General features: G+C 32.8%; 5 protein-coding genes and 1 pseudogene across 6 annotated transcripts; all 6 read right to left on the bottom strand.

Annotated features, from left to right (window-relative positions):
* Positions 1–15: 15 nt before the first annotated feature.
* On the bottom strand, positions 16–2,298 carry LOC105432023 (odorant receptor 22c-like; annotated as a pseudogene). Its single transcript, XR_016138980.1, has 5 exons — positions 1,012–2,298; positions 848–947; positions 563–673; positions 303–458; positions 16–175 (listed from the first exon to the last, which is right to left on the bottom strand). The product of XR_016138980.1 is annotated as an odorant receptor 22c-like (transcript).
* Positions 2,299–2,350: 52 nt separating this feature from the next.
* LOC105432016 (odorant receptor 13a-like) lies at positions 2,351–5,019 on the bottom strand. The gene is made up of 5 exons (XM_011646594.2): positions 3,794–5,019; positions 3,346–3,445; positions 3,152–3,262; positions 2,559–2,714; positions 2,351–2,500 (listed from the first exon to the last, which is right to left on the bottom strand). The coding sequence occupies exons 1-5, from the start codon at positions 4,603–4,605 to the stop codon at positions 2,447–2,449; spliced, it is 1,233 nt and encodes a 410-aa protein (XP_011644896.2). The 5' UTR covers positions 4,606–5,019; the 3' UTR covers positions 2,351–2,446.
* Positions 5,020–5,224: 205 nt separating this feature from the next.
* On the bottom strand, positions 5,225–7,702 carry LOC112552959 (odorant receptor 10-like). The gene is made up of 5 exons (XM_025219566.2): positions 6,762–7,702; positions 6,423–6,522; positions 6,205–6,318; positions 5,881–6,036; positions 5,225–5,617 (listed from the first exon to the last, which is right to left on the bottom strand). Exons 1-5 carry the CDS (start codon positions 7,580–7,582, stop codon positions 5,561–5,563), a joined length of 1,248 nt encoding a protein of 415 aa, XP_025075351.2. The 5' UTR covers positions 7,583–7,702; the 3' UTR covers positions 5,225–5,560.
* Positions 7,703–8,795: 1,093 nt separating this feature from the next.
* LOC105432033 (odorant receptor 10-like) lies at positions 8,796–12,428 on the bottom strand. The gene is made up of 5 exons (XM_011646629.3): positions 11,106–12,428; positions 10,707–10,806; positions 10,509–10,619; positions 10,078–10,233; positions 8,796–9,997 (listed from the first exon to the last, which is right to left on the bottom strand). The coding sequence occupies exons 1-5, from the start codon at positions 11,915–11,917 to the stop codon at positions 9,944–9,946; spliced, it is 1,233 nt and encodes a 410-aa protein (XP_011644931.2). The 5' UTR covers positions 11,918–12,428; the 3' UTR covers positions 8,796–9,943.
* A 1,057-nt stretch (positions 12,429–13,485) lies between these two features.
* LOC105432448 (uncharacterized) lies at positions 13,486–15,050 on the bottom strand. Its single transcript, XM_025219417.2, has 3 exons — positions 14,108–15,050; positions 13,792–13,891; positions 13,486–13,683 (listed from the first exon to the last, which is right to left on the bottom strand). The coding sequence occupies exons 1-3, from the start codon at positions 14,926–14,928 to the stop codon at positions 13,486–13,488; spliced, it is 1,119 nt and encodes a 372-aa protein (XP_025075202.2). The 5' UTR covers positions 14,929–15,050.
* A 189-nt stretch (positions 15,051–15,239) lies between these two features.
* LOC148938317 (odorant receptor 10-like) lies at positions 15,240–17,360 on the bottom strand. Its single transcript, XM_089076334.1, has 4 exons — positions 16,526–17,360; positions 16,169–16,268; positions 15,988–16,098; positions 15,240–15,837 (listed from the first exon to the last, which is right to left on the bottom strand). The coding sequence occupies exons 1-4, from the start codon at positions 17,326–17,328 to the stop codon at positions 15,580–15,582; spliced, it is 1,272 nt and encodes a 423-aa protein (XP_088932460.1). The 5' UTR covers positions 17,329–17,360; the 3' UTR covers positions 15,240–15,579.
* Positions 17,361–18,438: the final 1,078 nt, after the last annotated feature.

Here is an 18,438-nt window from a genome sequence, read left to right as displayed (position 1 = left end):
TAATAATGAAAATGATATATACACATTATTTTATTATCAATTGCTATACATTTCTTGAGAAAATATATTTCTACATGTAACATAAATGTTACCAAGAATGATAAACAGAACCGTGTAAGTTTTATTACGTCACTGTCCGAAGTAAATTTAAATACGCAAGGGATGTTTTAAGCACCTAAAAGCAACACGAGCTTTGGAAATGTCAAATTATTAATAATAGTAACAACAATAGTACATTTTATAAAAAAATAGTTTATATGTGAGAATAAGTTAAAATAAGTAGTAATACTTATGAAACTCACGCTACTAAAAGTATCAAGAGATAAATCGCAAATCTTGCCAGCTGTAAGTTTGGGTGGATAATGAGACATCATGATGATCAGAACGAGATCAACAGCCTTATAGCCTGGTAAATCATACCAATTAAGTTCATACGCAGCCAAGTCAACTTTGCTAAACTAATAAAAATATAAATATTTAAATAATTTTTTATTGTTTACTAAAAAAATTGGATATAATTAGAGATATGTCAATAAGAAAACTTTTTTATTATAAAAAATACCTCTTCCACAATGAGTTCGCCGATGTAACAAAAGATTAGAATGTTAAATGTTAATGATATTACTAAAATAAAATACGTGAAGATAGCCACGGCATCACTATTCTCCCATTCCTGAGAAGATAAACAAATAAGTATTTATAATTGATTAATGAAAAAGGAAGATCCTCTTTGCCTCACTACAATAATTATATAATATTAAACGAATAACCATATCACGAAGAGTGTAATAGAATCTATTATTAATATAAAAACTATTTTTTTTTATAATATTCATTATCTTCTTACCTTTAAGAAGTAGTATTCGAGCAAGCATATAATCAAGGTTGACGACATCAGTTCCAGTAAACATATTTCACGTAATACTTCCTCCACATTGGCCGTAAATCTAGAAACGCGTTCAAATATAACGCGTATATATTATTGAAGCACTTTCTCCATTTTTGACTCACCTTAGCACTCGCACATGATGCTTCGCTATCAAGCTCAGACGTTTCTCCACGGTAGTATCTTTATTTCTTTCTCCCATAATCAGATCGTCCAAGAGCGTCATCAATATCTGCACTTGTCCACACGCGTGCGTAGCAAATATCGCTACCACACTGCACGCTGCCGTCGTGACGGTGAATTGTACTATAGCGCACAGGCAGTGCATGCAAAAGATGATCTCCCAAGCGGGACTGACTTGAGGATCGACATAACGATCGTATCCGGGATAAATTAGTGGTCTACTCGTGTAGCTGCCATTTATCTTCGTCCTGGAGGAGAATGGCATAATAGCATAGTAGGACATCCCGCCCGAGTAAAGGAAAAGCACGCTCAGTATGGTCAATCTACGACCCACCAACGCGTTCCTCAACATCATTTTGCGATGATCCCAATATCGTACCACCCGCCAATCTCTCTCGATGTGCTCGACGCATCGTCCGATCGCCAAGCCGCGCAGTCCGAGGAAGCAATACTTGATCGCGGAAGTTAAGCAGAAGCCAATCGGGGCGATTAATTTGACCTTTACGTCGATGTTTTTCTCGCGGAACAGGATGTACGGGCCGGAAGGTACAAGTACGAAGCACAGAAGAAAGAAGCTTATGATAATCAGGATTATCGAGAGGAATTTCTCGCTTTGCGAACGGCCATAGATCATATGCCATATACCGATCGGTTTTAGGATCCACTGACACAGCTGCATGGCATAACGTATGTCGTGCTCGTAATGACGATTATATATCCTGTCTGAAAGTTGAAATCGATCGCGCATGTTGTCGTCCGCGGGATGCAACGCTGACTGAAATACGCGTACAGCAGGGTCCGATGTCAGTGTGGCGACGCAAGCGCGAGGAAATAATGATTCCGAGATTGCGTGCAGGCGCGTCTCGTATCCATTGTGTCTAACAAAGTCAGGGGTACGACGAGCGTACACGAGGGGTTGTATTCCCCTTTTTCAGTCATTGCATGTCCGAGGGTCACGTCGATGACGATGAGTGGAAATACATAGGTACGTTTACGAGTTTTAACATAGTTACATGGATATACGCGCCCCCGCTATTTCCGTGGTGCGTAACGCAACGTTGAAATACCGTTTAAACCGTATTGCGGTTAGTAGATAGGATATAGTTATATACGTTTTACAATAATCCAAGCAACTTGAAATAAAACATATAATTTAACATATTTTTGAGAATATTAATTTAATTTACAATCTTTTATTTTCTCATTATTTTAATAAATTTAATTTTATTCCAAGCTTTCACACTTTTTTTTTACATGTGAACGATAATTTATACAAAATGATTTATTAATGAATATGCTAGTGTACACTTAATTTTTATTAAATATATTTTTAGCGTCAATTATTTTAACATATCCCGTAATGATGATGTCATTATATTAAACATAAAATGTACGAAGTAAATTTAGGTAAGCCAAGGACGCTTTCATAATCTGCAATTTTTTTTTTTTTTTATATAGTATAAATAATTTGATGGATCTTTTTACTCACATTACAAAAACTGGACAAGGATAAATCCATAAATTTTCCAGCTGTAAGCTTGATTGTGGCATTTGACATGGACATTACTAATATCAAACCGAGTGCTCCTTTATTAGGTATACGATACCAGTCTATCATATAAGACTTTATACCAATTTGCGTACACTATTAAAAACACATTAATATTATTTTTGAAAGAAAACAATTCTTATAGTTTGTTTGATAATTAAAGTTAATCATATTATGAAGTTTCTATGAAAAATTTGAATTTCTTTATATAAAATCAAGTGTATGCGTGTGTGTGTGTGTGTTTGCGTGTAAAAAAATTTAAATTAATAAAATGTAGCCTTTTAATTTGAAAAGATTAAATTATAAAGTTAAGAAATTAAAATTATATTAATTTTTTACATTATTGCAATAAGAATTAGCTCAAGATTGCTAATGAACAGTTATAAAAAATTTTATGCACAAAATTGTTCATCATAAAATTATCTTTGTCAGCCTGATATTTTATGAAAAAAATTGTTATTGCAATAAGAATATTTCAAATAAAATCTCAGATAATTACAGACACCGAAGAGATAATTAATACCTGGTCATACCTGGTCAGCGAGAAGTTCACCAATGTAGCAAAGAATAAAAATATTGAAAATGAATGATATGAGCAACGAAGAGAACGTTATCGTTCCTAATGCTTCACGATGTTCCCATTCCTAAAAGGCTAACATCAACATAAAATGTAATTTTATTACGTTAATGACATATTTAAAATATCAGCTACTAATATGTCTCGTACCGTCATCATATTGAATCCCAGAAAACATATATCTAGCGTACCTCCGACTACATCCACGAGGCAAACTTCGTTTAAAAGCTTTTCAGTGCGAGTAATGAAACTGTAAGTTAATTTAATTTATTAATTTTATTAGAACTAACAGTGCAAATTGAAATATTTTTTAATTATGTGTATACATATAATGATTGAAATTTATATTATTTTGATTTTTTGAAATATATTTTTGACAACCGATAAAAATTGTTATAAATTGTTATCTTAAAATTGTTAATGAACAGTTATAAAAATTTTTATGCACCAAATTATTCATCATAAAATCATCTTTGTGACTCTGGTATTTTATGGAAAAAATTGTTATCTACAAATTATTCCAATTTATTCCATTCTCCTGCACTCTTTATACGTAAATAACAATTTCAACCTGATAATATAGAAATGAATACGTTACCTAAGTATTTTGATGTGATATTTCACAATATCGCCGAGCCTTCCTTCATGCATAGTGTTCGCGCTCTTTCTTTCTTTTCCGTCCGCAAAATCTTCCATCTTTAACATGAGTATCCGAAATTGGCCACAGGCATGCATGGCGAATAATGCTGCCAGACTGCACACGCTGACGGTAATTGTATAAATAACATAACCAGCTACAGCTTGCATGAATTGCGCGATTTCGAAGGACGGCGTGGTTCGTGGATCGAAGAGGCCACGGTAGATCGGGAAAGATAGCGATCTCACCGTCTCGTTGTCGATAATTTCAGTTCGCTTCGCACAAATCGGCATCACCGTGGTAAAAAATATGCCAGCGGAGTACATAAAGAGTGCACTGATGGAGGAGAGCCATCTACCGAATTTTGCCTTGTCTAACATTATTTCTCGATCTTTTACATAATTCAACGCGACACGGTCCCAGTCCGTGCGAATTTCCCGAATGCACTCGCTGATGTTTTTGCTGCGACTGATGAGAATGTATTGTTTCACCGCGGCTCTCAGTATGAAACTGACCGGACCGATCATCCTGACCTTGGTATCGAGATCCGTGTCCACCAGGATGGTGCAGAGAGTGCACGGAATGGCCAGAAAACATATCAAGAAGCAACTGATTATCGTCAGGATCACGCAGCCGAGCTTTTCCGCCGTGGTCTCGCAGAGGGTCAATGGCCACGCGCCGATCGGTTTCAGGAACCAGCGATTTAACTGAATGCTGTAATTCCAACCGTCCATCGTGGGCTCGATAGACTTCGATTTTGAACGATCGAGCATGTTAATAACTAAATCTCGACGATGCACGCAACTGACTGAACGTCAGTGGACTGATCGTCTGTATGTTCCGTATGCGCATGTGCTTTTTCCATCTGTCCATAAACGCTTATGCGTGAACGTAATTGATTCCTTTCTACCCTTTCCATCTGCTGGCTGTTTCATTATTAGTGAGGCGTCGATGCGAAGTCTGGAACTTCCTTGTATGCTGCGTGCAAGTTCTCTTAGGGGGATGCAAGGAAGGAAGTAAATTTTATGAGGAAATAAAGGGTTTGAACGTTACTGTTCGTGATCAAAGGGGAATATGTAATGTACTTGGAATACACGTTTTCTTTTTCATATTTTCTGACATAACCAACGAGCAACCTCTGCGTATGATCATTTTGACGGGAAACGCATTTTTGAGAAATAGTGGCATAATGATAAATGTAAGATATAAAATTTTTTTTGTAGGATATAAAATTCGTGAAGATATCATATTTCTTGAAACTATTATTGATCATTATTATATGCAATGTATAAAAAGTGACAGTTTGAACGAATACATCGAATACTAAAAATTAACTTACTTCTACAAATGTAATACATTTACATATGCAAAATGAATATAAATAATGTATAAAATAATTTTGCTTGAAACGTAGTTACATGTATCATTGATACTTTCAGAATCTGTAAGTAAAATTTATGTGCTTGTACGTGCACTACAAGATATATATATTACATCTTTGATTCTATAAAATTCTATAATATTATTATGATTAAAATCTATATTGCACATTGATTTGATGAATGACAGAATATTTTATTAATTTCTGATTTGTGAACCGAATAATAGGTACCTGTTCAACATTAAAAAACATTACATAAAGTTTTTAATAATTGTTTATCTTTATTTTATTGTAAACATCCTATTTTGCGTATAGTTATCTTTTTCATGCCGAGATAATATAATTATTTACATAATCAGTATAGTCCGAAGTATGTTTAAATACGCTAATGCAGACTTAATTACCTGAAGCAGTTAGAAATTACATAAATTTGCTCAAAAAATCCATTACTTCTTGACAAATATTTATGACATAAAATATTTATGTAGATACATTAGAAGAATGTTACAAATCTGGATGAATAATGCTAAATTATTGGCATTAATAAATATTAATAAAGCTAATCTAAAATTTTAATAATGCGAGCAAACATTTTTATATGAATAAAAATTACATGTATATTTTATACATATATAGATTGCAAATATATATATTTTTGCGTACTCACATCACCAAAAGTGGAAAATGAAAGCTGGACAATTTTCCCGGCAGTTAACTTGAGGTCAGCGTTGGATCTTAAAATTATTAAAATGAGCCCACGGGCGGTTTTTCCAGGCAAAAGATACCAATTTGTCATATAGACAGATTTGCCAATCTGTCCGCCCTAAAGGCCGTTTTGTATACCTGTTATAATTTGATTAAAAAAAACTAGCGATATTGCATTAAAATAAATTTTAATTTTGCAAATATAAATTCTTTCGCCGCACATCGATTTTTTTCTGAGTAAAAATATGAAATTTTTAATTTTTATTTTCTTAATTTTACGTGTTACCTGTTCTGAAAGAGTCTCCCCAATGTAGCAAAATATAAAAATGTTAAAAGTGATCGAAGATAATAACATAGAATACGAGACAACACTTTCTGTGTCCTTGCCTTGAATCAAATCCTAAAAAGAGATTTCAAATTATAATATATTTAATATAGTCAAATGATTCACAAATAGTAAAATAACAATTTATAAATATTATATTCCGGAAAAAATTTTCGTACCAGAATGAAATAATATCCTACAAGACATATATGCATAGTACATCCGATTAATTCCACAAGACATACAATATTCATAATTTTTTCTATTCGGGAAACGAAACTGCAAGTATAACATATATCATTGTGTTTATTATAATTGTTCTGTCATAATTTTCGATAAATTACAACATTTATTAAATTATAACATTTCTATTTCTATCTAAGTATTTGTTGACATTAAAGTTATAAGTTATGATATTCTTTAATTGGATTGGATTAGATATATAGGGTAGCGGGTAAATATTAATAGAAAATATCAAATTTATAGCAAATCATATTATGTTAGAAATGATAACTCACCCCAAGACTCTCAAATGATGTTCCACGATGATTACGAATCTTTGCTTCACAGAAGTTTTCTCTTCGTTTCTTTCGTCTACGAGATTTTCAAGCAGAGACATCATGATTCTCAGTTGGCCGCACGCGTGCATAACAAAAACTGCTCCTATGCTGCACGTGGCGACTGTGACGGAATTGACGACGAAGCTCGAGAGACACTGCACAAAGAACATGCACTCGTACGCTGGACTATAGAGTGTGTCCAGGATCTTGCTGTAAAAGGGATAAGGTAATACGCGAACTTCTATACTGCTGTTGCCCACTTGTAAAATATCTTTAGACAGCCCTTGAGCGACATTGTACGAGAACACACCGCTGTGCATGAACACGGCGCAAAAACCGGTGATGAATCGACCTATTCTGGCAGTTTTCAGCATCACTTGTCGATTCTGCGTTTTACTCATGACTCGCCAGTCCGTCTTCACGTGCTCTACGCAGGCACGTATGTCGTCAATGTGCATCAGAAGACAGGAATAGTTCACCATGGCTATGAACCAGAAGGTGATTGGACCTATGTTCCGTATTATGGTCTCATAGGACTCCTGCGACTCAATGAATATACTCAGGCCGTTCGGCACCATAATGACGATCATTAAAAAGTAGCATAAACATATCGTAAAATCGGAACAAATCTTCTCGATGATCGAGGCGTCGACGGGAAGTGGCCATAAACTAATCGCCCTGAGGATCCAACGCATTATCTGGATACTATATTCATTGTACTTGTCGGCCATGTACATGGACGTGGAGACGTTATGGCTGTCCGTAAAATCATTCTCCATGATCTTTTGACGAAGGTAGCCAGCTTACTGCGGCTATCTTTTCGCTGTCGCGTCGGCAGTAGTAACGGTCAGCGCGTGCGCAGACATTGAACACGGGGCGTATGATATGACAGTTCTTACAATCTTGTGTATTATTGCGATAACAGCTGTGCAGCTGTCGCGGCAACAGGTAGAAACAGCGTGTAATCGATATTTAAGTCTGAAGTTCTACGTACTGGTTATCACGATGAACATGCAATTATATTGTATAGATCATATCTATCATGAGAGTTATATCCAAAAGTAAGATTAAATATCAATAATTCATTTTATTCAAGAGAATATTTACATATTGCGAAATATATATATATATATATATACATATTGAATGTAAAAAAATGGCTAAAATAATTAAATTTCATATTTAAATAATAAGTTATGTATATTTTTGCATCAATATTGTTATTACTCAATTATTTAATATATTATTAATTTATATTTATTTATTTAATTACATGAATATTTGTTTTTTATAATCTATTAAATATATAAAAATTATAAATTATTGTATTTATGTAGAGATATACATTTAAGTCTGAATTATAAAAATTTAATTATTTTGTTAATCATATTGTCTAATTTTATTTACAAAATTTTCGATACAATCTATGTGTGCTGCATATCTTCAAATTGAAAAATATAATTTTGTGTATTTACATCATCGAAAGTAAGAAATATTAATTCCTTTTTCAATAATGATTTTGATCTTAAAATAAGATTGGGAGCAATATTTCCACATGATAGATATTAATTTATCATATAGATCATTTCAGCCACATGACGACATTATTGCATTATAATTAAATTGAATTGTATATTTGCAATTTTGTATTTTAATATAACTCGCATGCAAAATTAATTATTAATGAATTGTACAGTTCATATTAATTCGTGACAAAAACATTAATATTTTTAAATGCTTGTCTGAAAAAAATTTTAAGAAAAGATCTCTAAGATGAAATTTTATCATTAATTCATACACCCTTTTAGTTTTATTAAAATGCATATGATAAGATTTTATTTTTTTTTTTATAGCTGTATTTTATTTTCTAATAGTCGTATTCTCTTTGTCTGGTTATACGTTCGAAATATAGCAAGTAGAAGTTGAATAACATAATGTCTGTGCTCACATCGATTAGTTTAAAAAAAAGGGGTGAAACTTTTGTCCAATCGATACACGCATGAAACTTGTTCCAAAATAAGTTGATTGTATTGTGTTGCAGTGTATTTAAAAAGGATATTATTATATTCTTTATATGAAAATATTTATAATAAAATCCATAAAATTTAATTGTGAATGTATAGTAATAAAATCTATAATAAATAATATAGTAATATTATTTAATTTGTTCAATTGCATTAAATGTATTCTAATTTCAGAAAGTACGGATTTAATAACTTTAATTTAATTCTTTCTTGAGAAGATAATTAATTAATTTTATAAATTTTATTTCTGCCATTTTTTAAACAATAATCTTTATAATTGAAAAATTATAATATATATTACTAATAATACAGTTGATCCTGATATTTATATAGTATATCATAAATACAATAATATCGAATTAAATATCTATTCAACAATTAATTAAGGTTTTAAGCATAATGCTTTTTATGCATATTACATTTTTGAAACATAACTATGACATATTTAAATATGATATTTTTTTACAGAATGTATTATCGAATATATATGTTTGATTACAAAAATATATCATTGTCTTTTGCATATGTAATGATACAACCAGTTTTAATAATTTATTAAAAAAATATATTTGTAATAAACTTGGATATGGAATACGAAGAATCATCGATTGTAATCGTCCTGTGCGTAACAAAGTGAGGGGGACATCGCACGTACATGAAGGGTTGTGCCCTCCTTCCTCGATCACTGCATCTGAGAATCATCATGTCGATGATACATAAAAGTAAGTAAGGACATGAAGTTCATGAGTTCTGACATAGTTACGCGGATATATTCCACTATTTCCATAGTGCGTAACGCAACGTTGAAAGTTCAATAAATAGAATAGCATGCAGGACATAACTATATACTTTGCGTAATAACTCATATAACAGAATTTATAATTTTATATTTCATTGAGAAAATTAGTTTATTCACAATTTTAATTTCAATATCCTAAATAAATTCAATTCTGCTTAATCGTACTAAGTTCTATTTAATACTTACATTTATGTAAACGATAAATTATGTAACATGATATATTAACAAACATGCATTACGTATATCTAATTTTTATTAAATATATTTTTTATTGCTAGCGTTACTATAATACATCCCATAACAATGATGCCATCGTATTAGACGTAAAACGTACGGAGTAAATTCAAGTATGCCACGGACGCTTTTACGATCTGAAATTTTTTTATTTCATCAATTTTCAATTTTCAATTTCAATTTTATTTCTTGTACTTTTAATAATTTTTCTACTCACACTACAAAAACTGGCCAAAGATAAGTCCATAAATTTTCCGGCTGTAAGTTTGATTGTGGCGTTGGACATAGCCATTACTAATGTCAAACCAAGTGCACCTTTATTCGGTATGCGATACCAGTCTATCATATAAGATTTTATACCGATTTGTATACACTATTAAAAATTAATGTTACTTTTTTACACGAAGTTCTTATACATTTATTACAATTCTATTGTTGATCTTATAAAATTCTTATAAAAAATTTGGATTTTTTTAGACAAAATCAAATTTAATAGAAAAATAATTTTTTGGTTTGAAAAATCTAACTATAAAGCTGAGAAATTAAAATTATATTAATCCTCTATGATATTTTATTAAGAAAATCAAATTATATCAAATATTTATAATGAGTGAATAAAAGCTTTGTGTTATGTAATAACTTTAGTACTTGTTCTGCGAGAAGTTCGCCAATGTAGCAAAGGATAAAAATATTGAATGTGAAGGATATGAGTAACGAACAGAATGTCATCGTTCCTAAAGTTTCACGGTGTTCCCATTCCTAAAAAACTAACAGCAAAGCATCATGAATACAAAGCGTAATTTTATCATATTATTTAAAAATATTATTTGCAAATATGTTTCGTACCGTCATCATATTAAATCCCAGAAAACATATATTGAGCGTACATCCAACTACATCCACGAGACAAATTTCATTTAAAAGATCTTCAGTACGAGTGATAAAACTGCAAGATGCATGATTAAAATTATAAAAAAACAAAGTTAAAATTTTTTTACATTATATATATATATAATAATTAACATACAATAATATATTAATTTGTCGAGATAATAATAACTAGCATAAAATTCATAGTGAAAATTTACGATGCAAGGAATAACGTTTATGATACATCACGGCATTCAGATATTTCGTAGGATTATTATCAGCAAATCATTTCATTCTTTCGAAGTAAGCAACTTTCTTCGTATATCATTCGCGATTATAAGTCATAATTAAGATGAAAATTAATGCACATGTTACCTGAGTATTCTCATGTGATGTTTTACAATATCACCGAGCCTTCCCTTATGTGTATTACTTGCACTCTTCCTCTCTTTTCCATCCGCAAGATCGTCCATCTTCAGCATAAGTATCCGCAACTGGCCGCAAGCATGCATGACAAATACAGCTGCCAGACTACACACTCCAATGGTAATTGTGTAAATGACGTAACCGGCTAAAGCTTGAGTGAATTGCGCGATTTCGAAAGACGGCGTGGATCTCGGATCAAAGAGACCACGGTAGATCAGGAAAGAGAGCGATCTCACCGTCTCATTGTCGATAATCTCGGTCCGCCTCGCGCAAATCGGCATCACTGTTGTAAAGAATATACCGGCGGAATACATGAAGATCGCGCTGAAAGAAGAGAGCCACCTGCCAAATTTAGCGTTGATTAGCATTATTTCCCGATCTTTCTCGCGACCTGACGCGACATGATTCCAGTCCGCGCGTACGTGCCGGATACACTCGCTGATATTTTCACTGCGGGCGATGAGGATGTACTGTTTCACCGCAGCCATCAGGATAAAACTGGTCGGACCGATCATCCTGATCTTGGTATCAAGGTCGGTGTCCACCAGGATGGTGCAGAGAGTGCATGGCACGAGCAGGAAACATATCAGGAAACAACTGACCACTGTCAAAATCATGCAGCCGAGCTTCTCCGACATGGTCTCGCAGAGCGTCAACGGCCACGCGCCGATCGGTTTCAGGAACCATCGGTTCATCTGAATGCTATACTTCCAGTTGTCCGTCACGAGCTCGACGGACTTCGACTTGGGATGATCGAGCATGTTGATGACTAAATCGCGACGATGCACGCAACTGACTGAGCGTCAGTGAACTGATAGTCAGCCGTTTGACACGCGCATGTGCGTTTTCCGTTCGCTCATGAAGATGCGTGAACGCAATTGATTCCTTCCTACCCTTTCTACTTGCTGGCCGTTTCATTATTAGTAACACGGCAGTGAATTGCAGTTCTTGGAATTTCATTGCGTGCTGCGTGCAAGTCCTCTCGACATGGGGAGATGGGGAGATATAAGGAAGTAAATTTGACGAGGAAAAAGATTTCTGATGTTATTGTTCACGATCAAGGGGAATATACTAGAAAGAGAGATATTTTTCCTCTTTCATATTTTCCAACATAGTCATTGAACGATCTTTTACATTGTATTTTACGCTATACATTACCTTAACGGAAAACGTTTGCTTTGAAAACGATATTACAAGAGTAAGTGTAAAGATTTCTGTTTGAAAGACTGACAAAAATGTTTCTTGAAATTATCGATACTATAATTAAAATTATTACCAATCATTATTATATACTATATATAAGAATAATATAAAATAGTGGACAATATTAAATTAATTTATTTCCAAAAAATATAATACTTCTACATGTGCAAACAAGATATAAATATATGAAATTATTGTTCGGAACATATGTTCATATGCAGATATATTCATAATTCATACACACACACACACACACACACACACACACACACACACACACACACACAGAGAGAGAGAGAGAGAGAGAGAGAGAGAGAGAGAGAGAGAGAGAGAGAGAGAGAGAGAGAGAGAGAGAGAGAGAGAGGAATAAAAGTGTTACGCTTATGTGCACATTTAAATATATGATATTTTTTATATATATAATATTCTATAATATAATTATTATTAAAATCTAAGTTATGTAGTTAAAACTATATAGTGATAAGAATATTCTTTTGTTAATTTATGATTTATGAAGTTGTAGGTAATTATTTCATACAGATAAACATTACATAAAGTTTTTATTAAGTATATTTATTAAGTCTATATTTATTTTATTATTAACTGCCTATTTTGCGTATTATTATATTTTGCTGTGATTGTATAATTATTTACATAACCATTACAGTCCGAAGTATATTTAAATACGCTAATGCAGATTTAATTACCTGAAGCAATTAAAAATGACATATCTTTGCTCAGAAAAATTAATTAATCTTTGAAAAATACAGATATATCAGGTATGAGTGTCACAAATATGAAAAATGATACAAACATTTTTTATATAAACTTAAATTAAATATATATTTTATATGTAAATCTGAAAAATATTTGGATACTCACATCACCGAAAGTGGCTATGGAAAGTTGAGCCACTTTACCAGCCGTTATCTTGACCGTTACATTAGACCTTAAAATTATCAAAACGAGTCCATTAGCGTTGTTTCCAGTCAAGAGGTACCACTTTGTCATGTAGGCAGATTTGGCAATTTGTCCGCCCTAAAGGCCGTTTTGTATGCCTGTTATAATTTGTTTAAAAACAACCAGCGATTGTGTTTCAATATCTCTCAATAATAATAAATTTCAGTCATGCTAACACGAATGTTGCATATCGATTAAATTTTTTAAATAAGTTTATTAAAATTATATTTCTCTTCTTTATTTTAAATATTACCTGTTCTGAAAGCATTTCTCCGATTAAGCAAAATACAAAAATATTTAAAGTTACCGAAGTTATTATCATAGAATAAGACACGACATTTGAGTTATTGCCGTGAATGTAATCCTAAAAGAGACATTAAGTTTTACGTAAATAAACAAACTAAGAATAATAAAACAACATAAATAGATAAATTACAATTACGTATTATATATTCTATAATAATGTTCATACCATCATGCAGTAATATCCTACAATACATATATGAAAAGTACATCCGAATAATTCCACGAGGCATATAAAATTCATAATTTTTTCTACACGGGTTACAAGACTGTAAATGTAACAAACATCACGATCCATTATAATTATTTTATAACGATTTGATTATGAACTGATAAGCACATAATACATTTGTACTTAAAATATTTGCTGACTTTGATTGTTAATTATGCAACTTTTTAATTAAATTTGATTAGATAGATGATGGAGCATATGTCAGAAGATATCAGATTTACAGCGAGCGATACTATCGGAAATTATAGCTTACCTTAAGGCTCTCAGATGATGTCGCACGATAATTCCGTATCTTTGTTTTAAGGAAGTATTTTTCTCGTCAGTTTCATCGACGAGATTGTCGAGCCGAGACATCAGAATCTTCAGTTGACCGCACGCGTGAAATATAAGAGCTGCTGCCAAGCCAGCAGTGGCGACTGTGACAGAATTGACGACGAAGCTCGAGAGGCACTGAATAAGGAACACGAACTCGTACGCTGGACTGTAATGTGCATTCAGGATTTTACTGTAAAAAGGGTAGGGTAACGCACGAACTTCTATACTGCCATTCCCCACGTGTAAGATATCCTTGCTAAAGCTTCGAGAAACGTTGTAGGAAAACACACCACTGTGCATGAAGATGGCACAGAAAGCGCCGAAGAATCGACCTTTCTTGGCGCTTCTCAGCATCAACTTTTGATCTTCGACCTTTGTCATGTTCCGCCAGTCCGTTTTTACGTGATCCACGCAGATGCGTATATCGTCAATGTGTATCAGAAGACAGGAATAATTTAACAGTCCGAAGAACCAAAAGGTGAGCGGGCCGAAGCTCCGAAACCTTGTCTCGAAGGATTCCTGCGACTCGACGAATATACTCAGACCGCTTGGTATCATAACTGCGATTATTAGAAAGTAACAGATAAATACTGCGAAATCAAAACGAATCTTCTCGACAAATGAGGCGTCGACGGGAAGCGGCCACAAACTGATCGCCTTGAGAATCCACCGTATTATTTGGATACTATACTCATTGTACTTGTCGGCCAAGTAAATGGACGCGGAGAGGCTACGACTATTCGTGAAATCATCCCCCATGATCCCCTGACGAAGGTAACCAGCTTACTGCGGCTACTCTCTTTTCGCTGCCGCACAGTAATAACGCTCAGCGCGTGCGCAGATATTGGACGCACGACGGGTATTCTTTAGAATGTTGTGAATTGTGTTATTGTACAGCTGTCTCGGCAACAGGTAGGAATAGCGGAATAATCGATATTTCTATCGGAAGTTTGCTATACTGTATATTCCATTTTTGAGTGAAACTTGTGATTTTTGTATGAAGAGATCACGTCTGTGCTTTATCTCAGTGAGTAAGGTGAAATTATTTATTTTGTTGAGGACAAATTAATCATATACAGAATATATATATATATACAATAATAAATTTAAAGCAGCGAATAAAATACTTAAATTTCTTTTAAAAATTTGACAAATTCATCATACAATAATTAAATAAGATATGTTTTCATTAATATTATTTTTGTTTAATTATTTAACTTCATATTCATTGTAACAAACATCTATCGAATATATACAAAATTATTAATATATTTATATAATAAGAGTACGAAGTATATTTAAATACGCTAACGCGGATTTAATTACCTGTAACAATTATTGGTCATATGGTCACTATGTAAAAAAATTAATTGTAATTGTAATTATTTGACTAATCTTAGTAAAATCAAATTATCTATATTTCTTTATAAGACATACACGATTTAAATTTTTATAAAGTTTTATTTGCATATGCGTATCTGAAAATAAAAAAATACATTTTTGTATACTTACATTACCGAAAGTAGAAAGAGAAAGATCAATCATCTTCCCAGCAGTAATTTTCACCGTGATGCTGGATTTTAAAATGATCAACACAAAATCGAGAGCAGTGTTTCCAGGTAACAAATACCAATTTGTCATGTAGGCAGTTTCACCAACTTGGCCGCACTGTTATATTACGATTAAATCGAACAGTACATTCGCGACGATCTCGTATTTCGATAGAACTCGTACGTGAAATTAATAAATTGCATAATTTTTTATTGCTTATAGAACAAAATCATTGATATTTTTGACAGACGCTGTTTTTACAGTTACCTGTTCTGAAAGCATCTCTCCGATATAACAAAATATAAAGATGTTGAAAGTAACTGAGATCAGTATTATACCATATGCCACTACGCCTTGTTTTTCATCTTGATTCCAGTCCTAAAAAACATTCTGTGATTTATATGAGTATTAGACAATGAGCTGCAAGCAAATTTCACAGTATTCGTACCAGTATACAATAATAACCCAAGAGACACATATGTAGCGTGCATCCTACTATTTCAATGAGACAAACTATATTCGTAATTTTCTCTATGTGAGACACGAAACTAAAAATATATTTAAGAATAAGTATGATATAATGTATATCAGTTGTTTGCACATTTTTCTGCATATAAACAAATATTATTAACATATTTTGGAATATATTCATTGAATGATAGATCAATATATAATATAACAATATTTAATTAAAAAACAATATAAAGTAAATTTATAGAAGTCTTTTTTAAGAGCTGAATTTGTCATCAATTATATATTATATATAAAAAATTAAGAAAATTATTTATATATATTAGATTTTTACCTGAGAATTCTTAAGTGATGCTCAACGATGACAGCAAATTTTTGGATAGAGTCTTTCTTTTCGTTTCTTTCGTCAGTGAAATTATCTAGTAAAGACATGAGAATTTTTAACTGACCGCATGCATGTAGCACGAAAACAGCAGTAATACTGCAGGCGGCTATCACAACGGAATTAACGACGAACGTGGATAAAAACTGTATTGCAAACACTATCTCGTACATTGGACTTATCGTGGTGTCCAGAATCTTATCGTAGAATGCGAAAGGCAACGAGCGCGCCGACACGTTGTCGTCTTCAACGCCAGACTTGTCCATCGTCATGCCTCGGAAGATGCTGTACGAGAATACGCCGCTGTGAACGAACGATGCGGAGAATATGACAATGAAACGACCGATCCTGGCACTATTCAACATCATCTCTTGCTCCTCGAACTTTGTCACGGCCCGCCAATCTGCCTCGATATAATCGATGCATCGGCGTATGTCGCCGACGTGCGTCAGCAATGAGGTATATTTGAGACTTGCCAGCATCCAATTGCTGAGCGGCCCGAAATCGCGTATTTTCATCTCCAGATCCTTGGTCTCATCGAAAAAGATGGCCAATGCGCAAGGCACCAAGGTGCCGATGATCAAAAAAGTGCATAATATTAGCAACACCACCGACAAGATCCTATCCGCGATGGACGAATTTGTTACCGGCCAGACACTTATCGGCTTCAGTAGCCAACGAAGCAGCTGTATGCTGTATTCTTTGTTCTTTATGTAGTTAAATATGATCGGCGAGCTCTGTGAGAGTCTCTTCATATTCGCTTCGTTGGCGCACGAATACGATTGAGTAGTTGCGCAGTTGATTCGAAACGTACGCAAGGTAATAGTCCGAGTAACGCGTGCGCGGTGTACCGGCCACACTTTCGTTTAATACACACGTCTCTCACGTAATCGATATTTGCAATGATAGCGAATTGAAGTGGTGGTGAATTCATGGCGAGAACACAACAGATTGTTACATTGTTTCGTCACGCGATTCGTCCACCTTTTCGTTGCTATAACTTTGGTTGAAACTCTATTGTGGTAACTTTATTGTAACTCATATATCTCTGCATTTTTATTTATACAAATAAGGAGAAATTATTAATTAGTCTGTGGTAGCTCCATTTTGTCCTTTGTTATAATTATTATATTGTCAGCCTTATCCGTTCAGAATATGGCAACAGTGAATAATATGATGTCTTTGCTTATATATATATATATATATATATATATTGATTCGTTTTGGAAGAAAAGGAAGAAACTTTTTTTTAATCGATATATCAATGAAATTTATACCAAAATAATGGACTGAGTTATAGTGCAATGTGTTTAGGAAAGATATTATTGTCTACAGATTTGGATTTAAGTATTAAATTGTGAGTATATAATCATAAAATTATTAATATTATTTATTGTATGTAATTTTAGAAAAAGCAACTTTATTTATCACTTTCTGGAGAAAAAAATTAATTTATTTCTTCACTGCTACAGCTTCACTGCTATTAAAAATGATAATTATTTATCATTTTTTATTTAAAAAATTATAATGTATTACTAGTAATACATTTACACATTACTCTTTGTACTAACAATATAAAATATAATTTAGCTTATATTCTACTAAAAAAACGTATAAAGACTTTATGAATAATATTTTTTATGCTTGTTGTAAAATTGAAATACAGCCTTAACATTTGACAAAGTGTTTTTTTTTTTTGCAGAATATATTAGCCTATGTTTAGTTTTACAAACATATCTCTGCTTTTCACAGAATAGATGATATATTAAAATTTTAATAATTTATTAAAAGCAATTAATTTAATACATATGATATATTTAAATGGAAACTATCAAGGAAGAAATCATCGTGCAATTATAAATTGT

Source organism: Pogonomyrmex barbatus, unplaced genomic scaffold (assembly GCF_055798465.1).
Source record: "Pogonomyrmex barbatus isolate J1 unplaced genomic scaffold, ASM5579846v1 scaffold1, whole genome shotgun sequence".
Classification (NCBI taxonomy): domain Eukaryota; kingdom Metazoa; phylum Arthropoda; class Insecta; order Hymenoptera; family Formicidae; genus Pogonomyrmex; species Pogonomyrmex barbatus.
This window is presented reverse-complemented; position numbering and strand designations above follow the sequence as displayed.

What these genes read in the sequence shown, in the direction of transcription:
- LOC105432033 (XM_011646629.3), bottom strand. Translation starts at nt 11,917, where the DNA reads ATGCTCGATCATCCCAAGTCGAAGTCCGTCGAGCTCGTGACGGACAAC. An exon ending in CATCACATGAGAATACTCAG is followed by an intron (nt 10,807 to 11,105) that starts GTAACATGTGCA and finishes TGCATCTTGCAG; the next exon opens with TTTTATCACTCGTACTGAAG. An exon ending in CTTTGGCCAGTTTTTGTAGT is followed by an intron (nt 9,998 to 10,077) that starts GTGAGTAGAAAA and finishes AAAAAATTTCAG; the next exon opens with ATCGTAAAAGCGTCCGTGGC.
- LOC105432016 (XM_011646594.2), bottom strand. Translation starts at nt 4,605, where the DNA reads ATGCTCGATCGTTCAAAATCGAAGTCTATCGAGCCCACGATGGACGGT. An exon ending in TATCACATCAAAATACTTAG is followed by an intron (nt 3,446 to 3,793) that starts GTAACGTATTCA and finishes ATTAACTTACAG; the next exon opens with TTTCATTACTCGCACTGAAA. An exon ending in GTGAACTTCTCGCTGACCAG is followed by an intron (nt 2,715 to 3,151) that starts GTATGACCAGGT and finishes TGTTTTTAATAG; the next exon opens with TGTACGCAAATTGGTATAAA.
- LOC112552959 (XM_025219566.2), bottom strand. Translation starts at nt 7,582, where the DNA reads ATGGAGAATGATTTTACGGACAGCCATAACGTCTCCACGTCCATGTAC. An exon ending in GGGAGACTCTTTCAGAACAG is followed by an intron (nt 6,037 to 6,204) that starts GTAACACGTAAA and finishes AACGGCCTTTAG; the next exon opens with GGCGGACAGATTGGCAAATC. An exon ending in CATTTTCCACTTTTGGTGAT is followed by an intron (nt 5,618 to 5,880) that starts GTGAGTACGCAA and finishes TAACTGCTTCAG; the next exon opens with GTAATTAAGTCTGCATTAGC.
- LOC105432448 (XM_025219417.2), bottom strand. Translation starts at nt 14,928, where the DNA reads ATGGGGGATGATTTCACGAATAGTCGTAGCCTCTCCGCGTCCATTTAC. An exon ending in CATCATCTGAGAGCCTTAAG is followed by an intron (nt 13,892 to 14,107) that starts GTAAGCTATAAT and finishes TTACATTTACAG; the next exon opens with TCTTGTAACCCGTGTAGAAA. An exon ending in TAGGATATTACTGCATGATG is followed by an intron (nt 13,684 to 13,791) that starts GTATGAACATTA and finishes TGTCTCTTTTAG; the next exon opens with GATTACATTCACGGCAATAA.
- LOC148938317 (XM_089076334.1), bottom strand. Translation starts at nt 17,328, where the DNA reads ATGAAGAGACTCTCACAGAGCTCGCCGATCATATTTAACTACATAAAG. An exon ending in CATCACTTAAGAATTCTCAG is followed by an intron (nt 16,269 to 16,525) that starts GTAAAAATCTAA and finishes ATATATTTTTAG; the next exon opens with TTTCGTGTCTCACATAGAGA. An exon ending in TGGGTTATTATTGTATACTG is followed by an intron (nt 16,099 to 16,168) that starts GTACGAATACTG and finishes AATGTTTTTTAG; the next exon opens with GACTGGAATCAAGATGAAAA.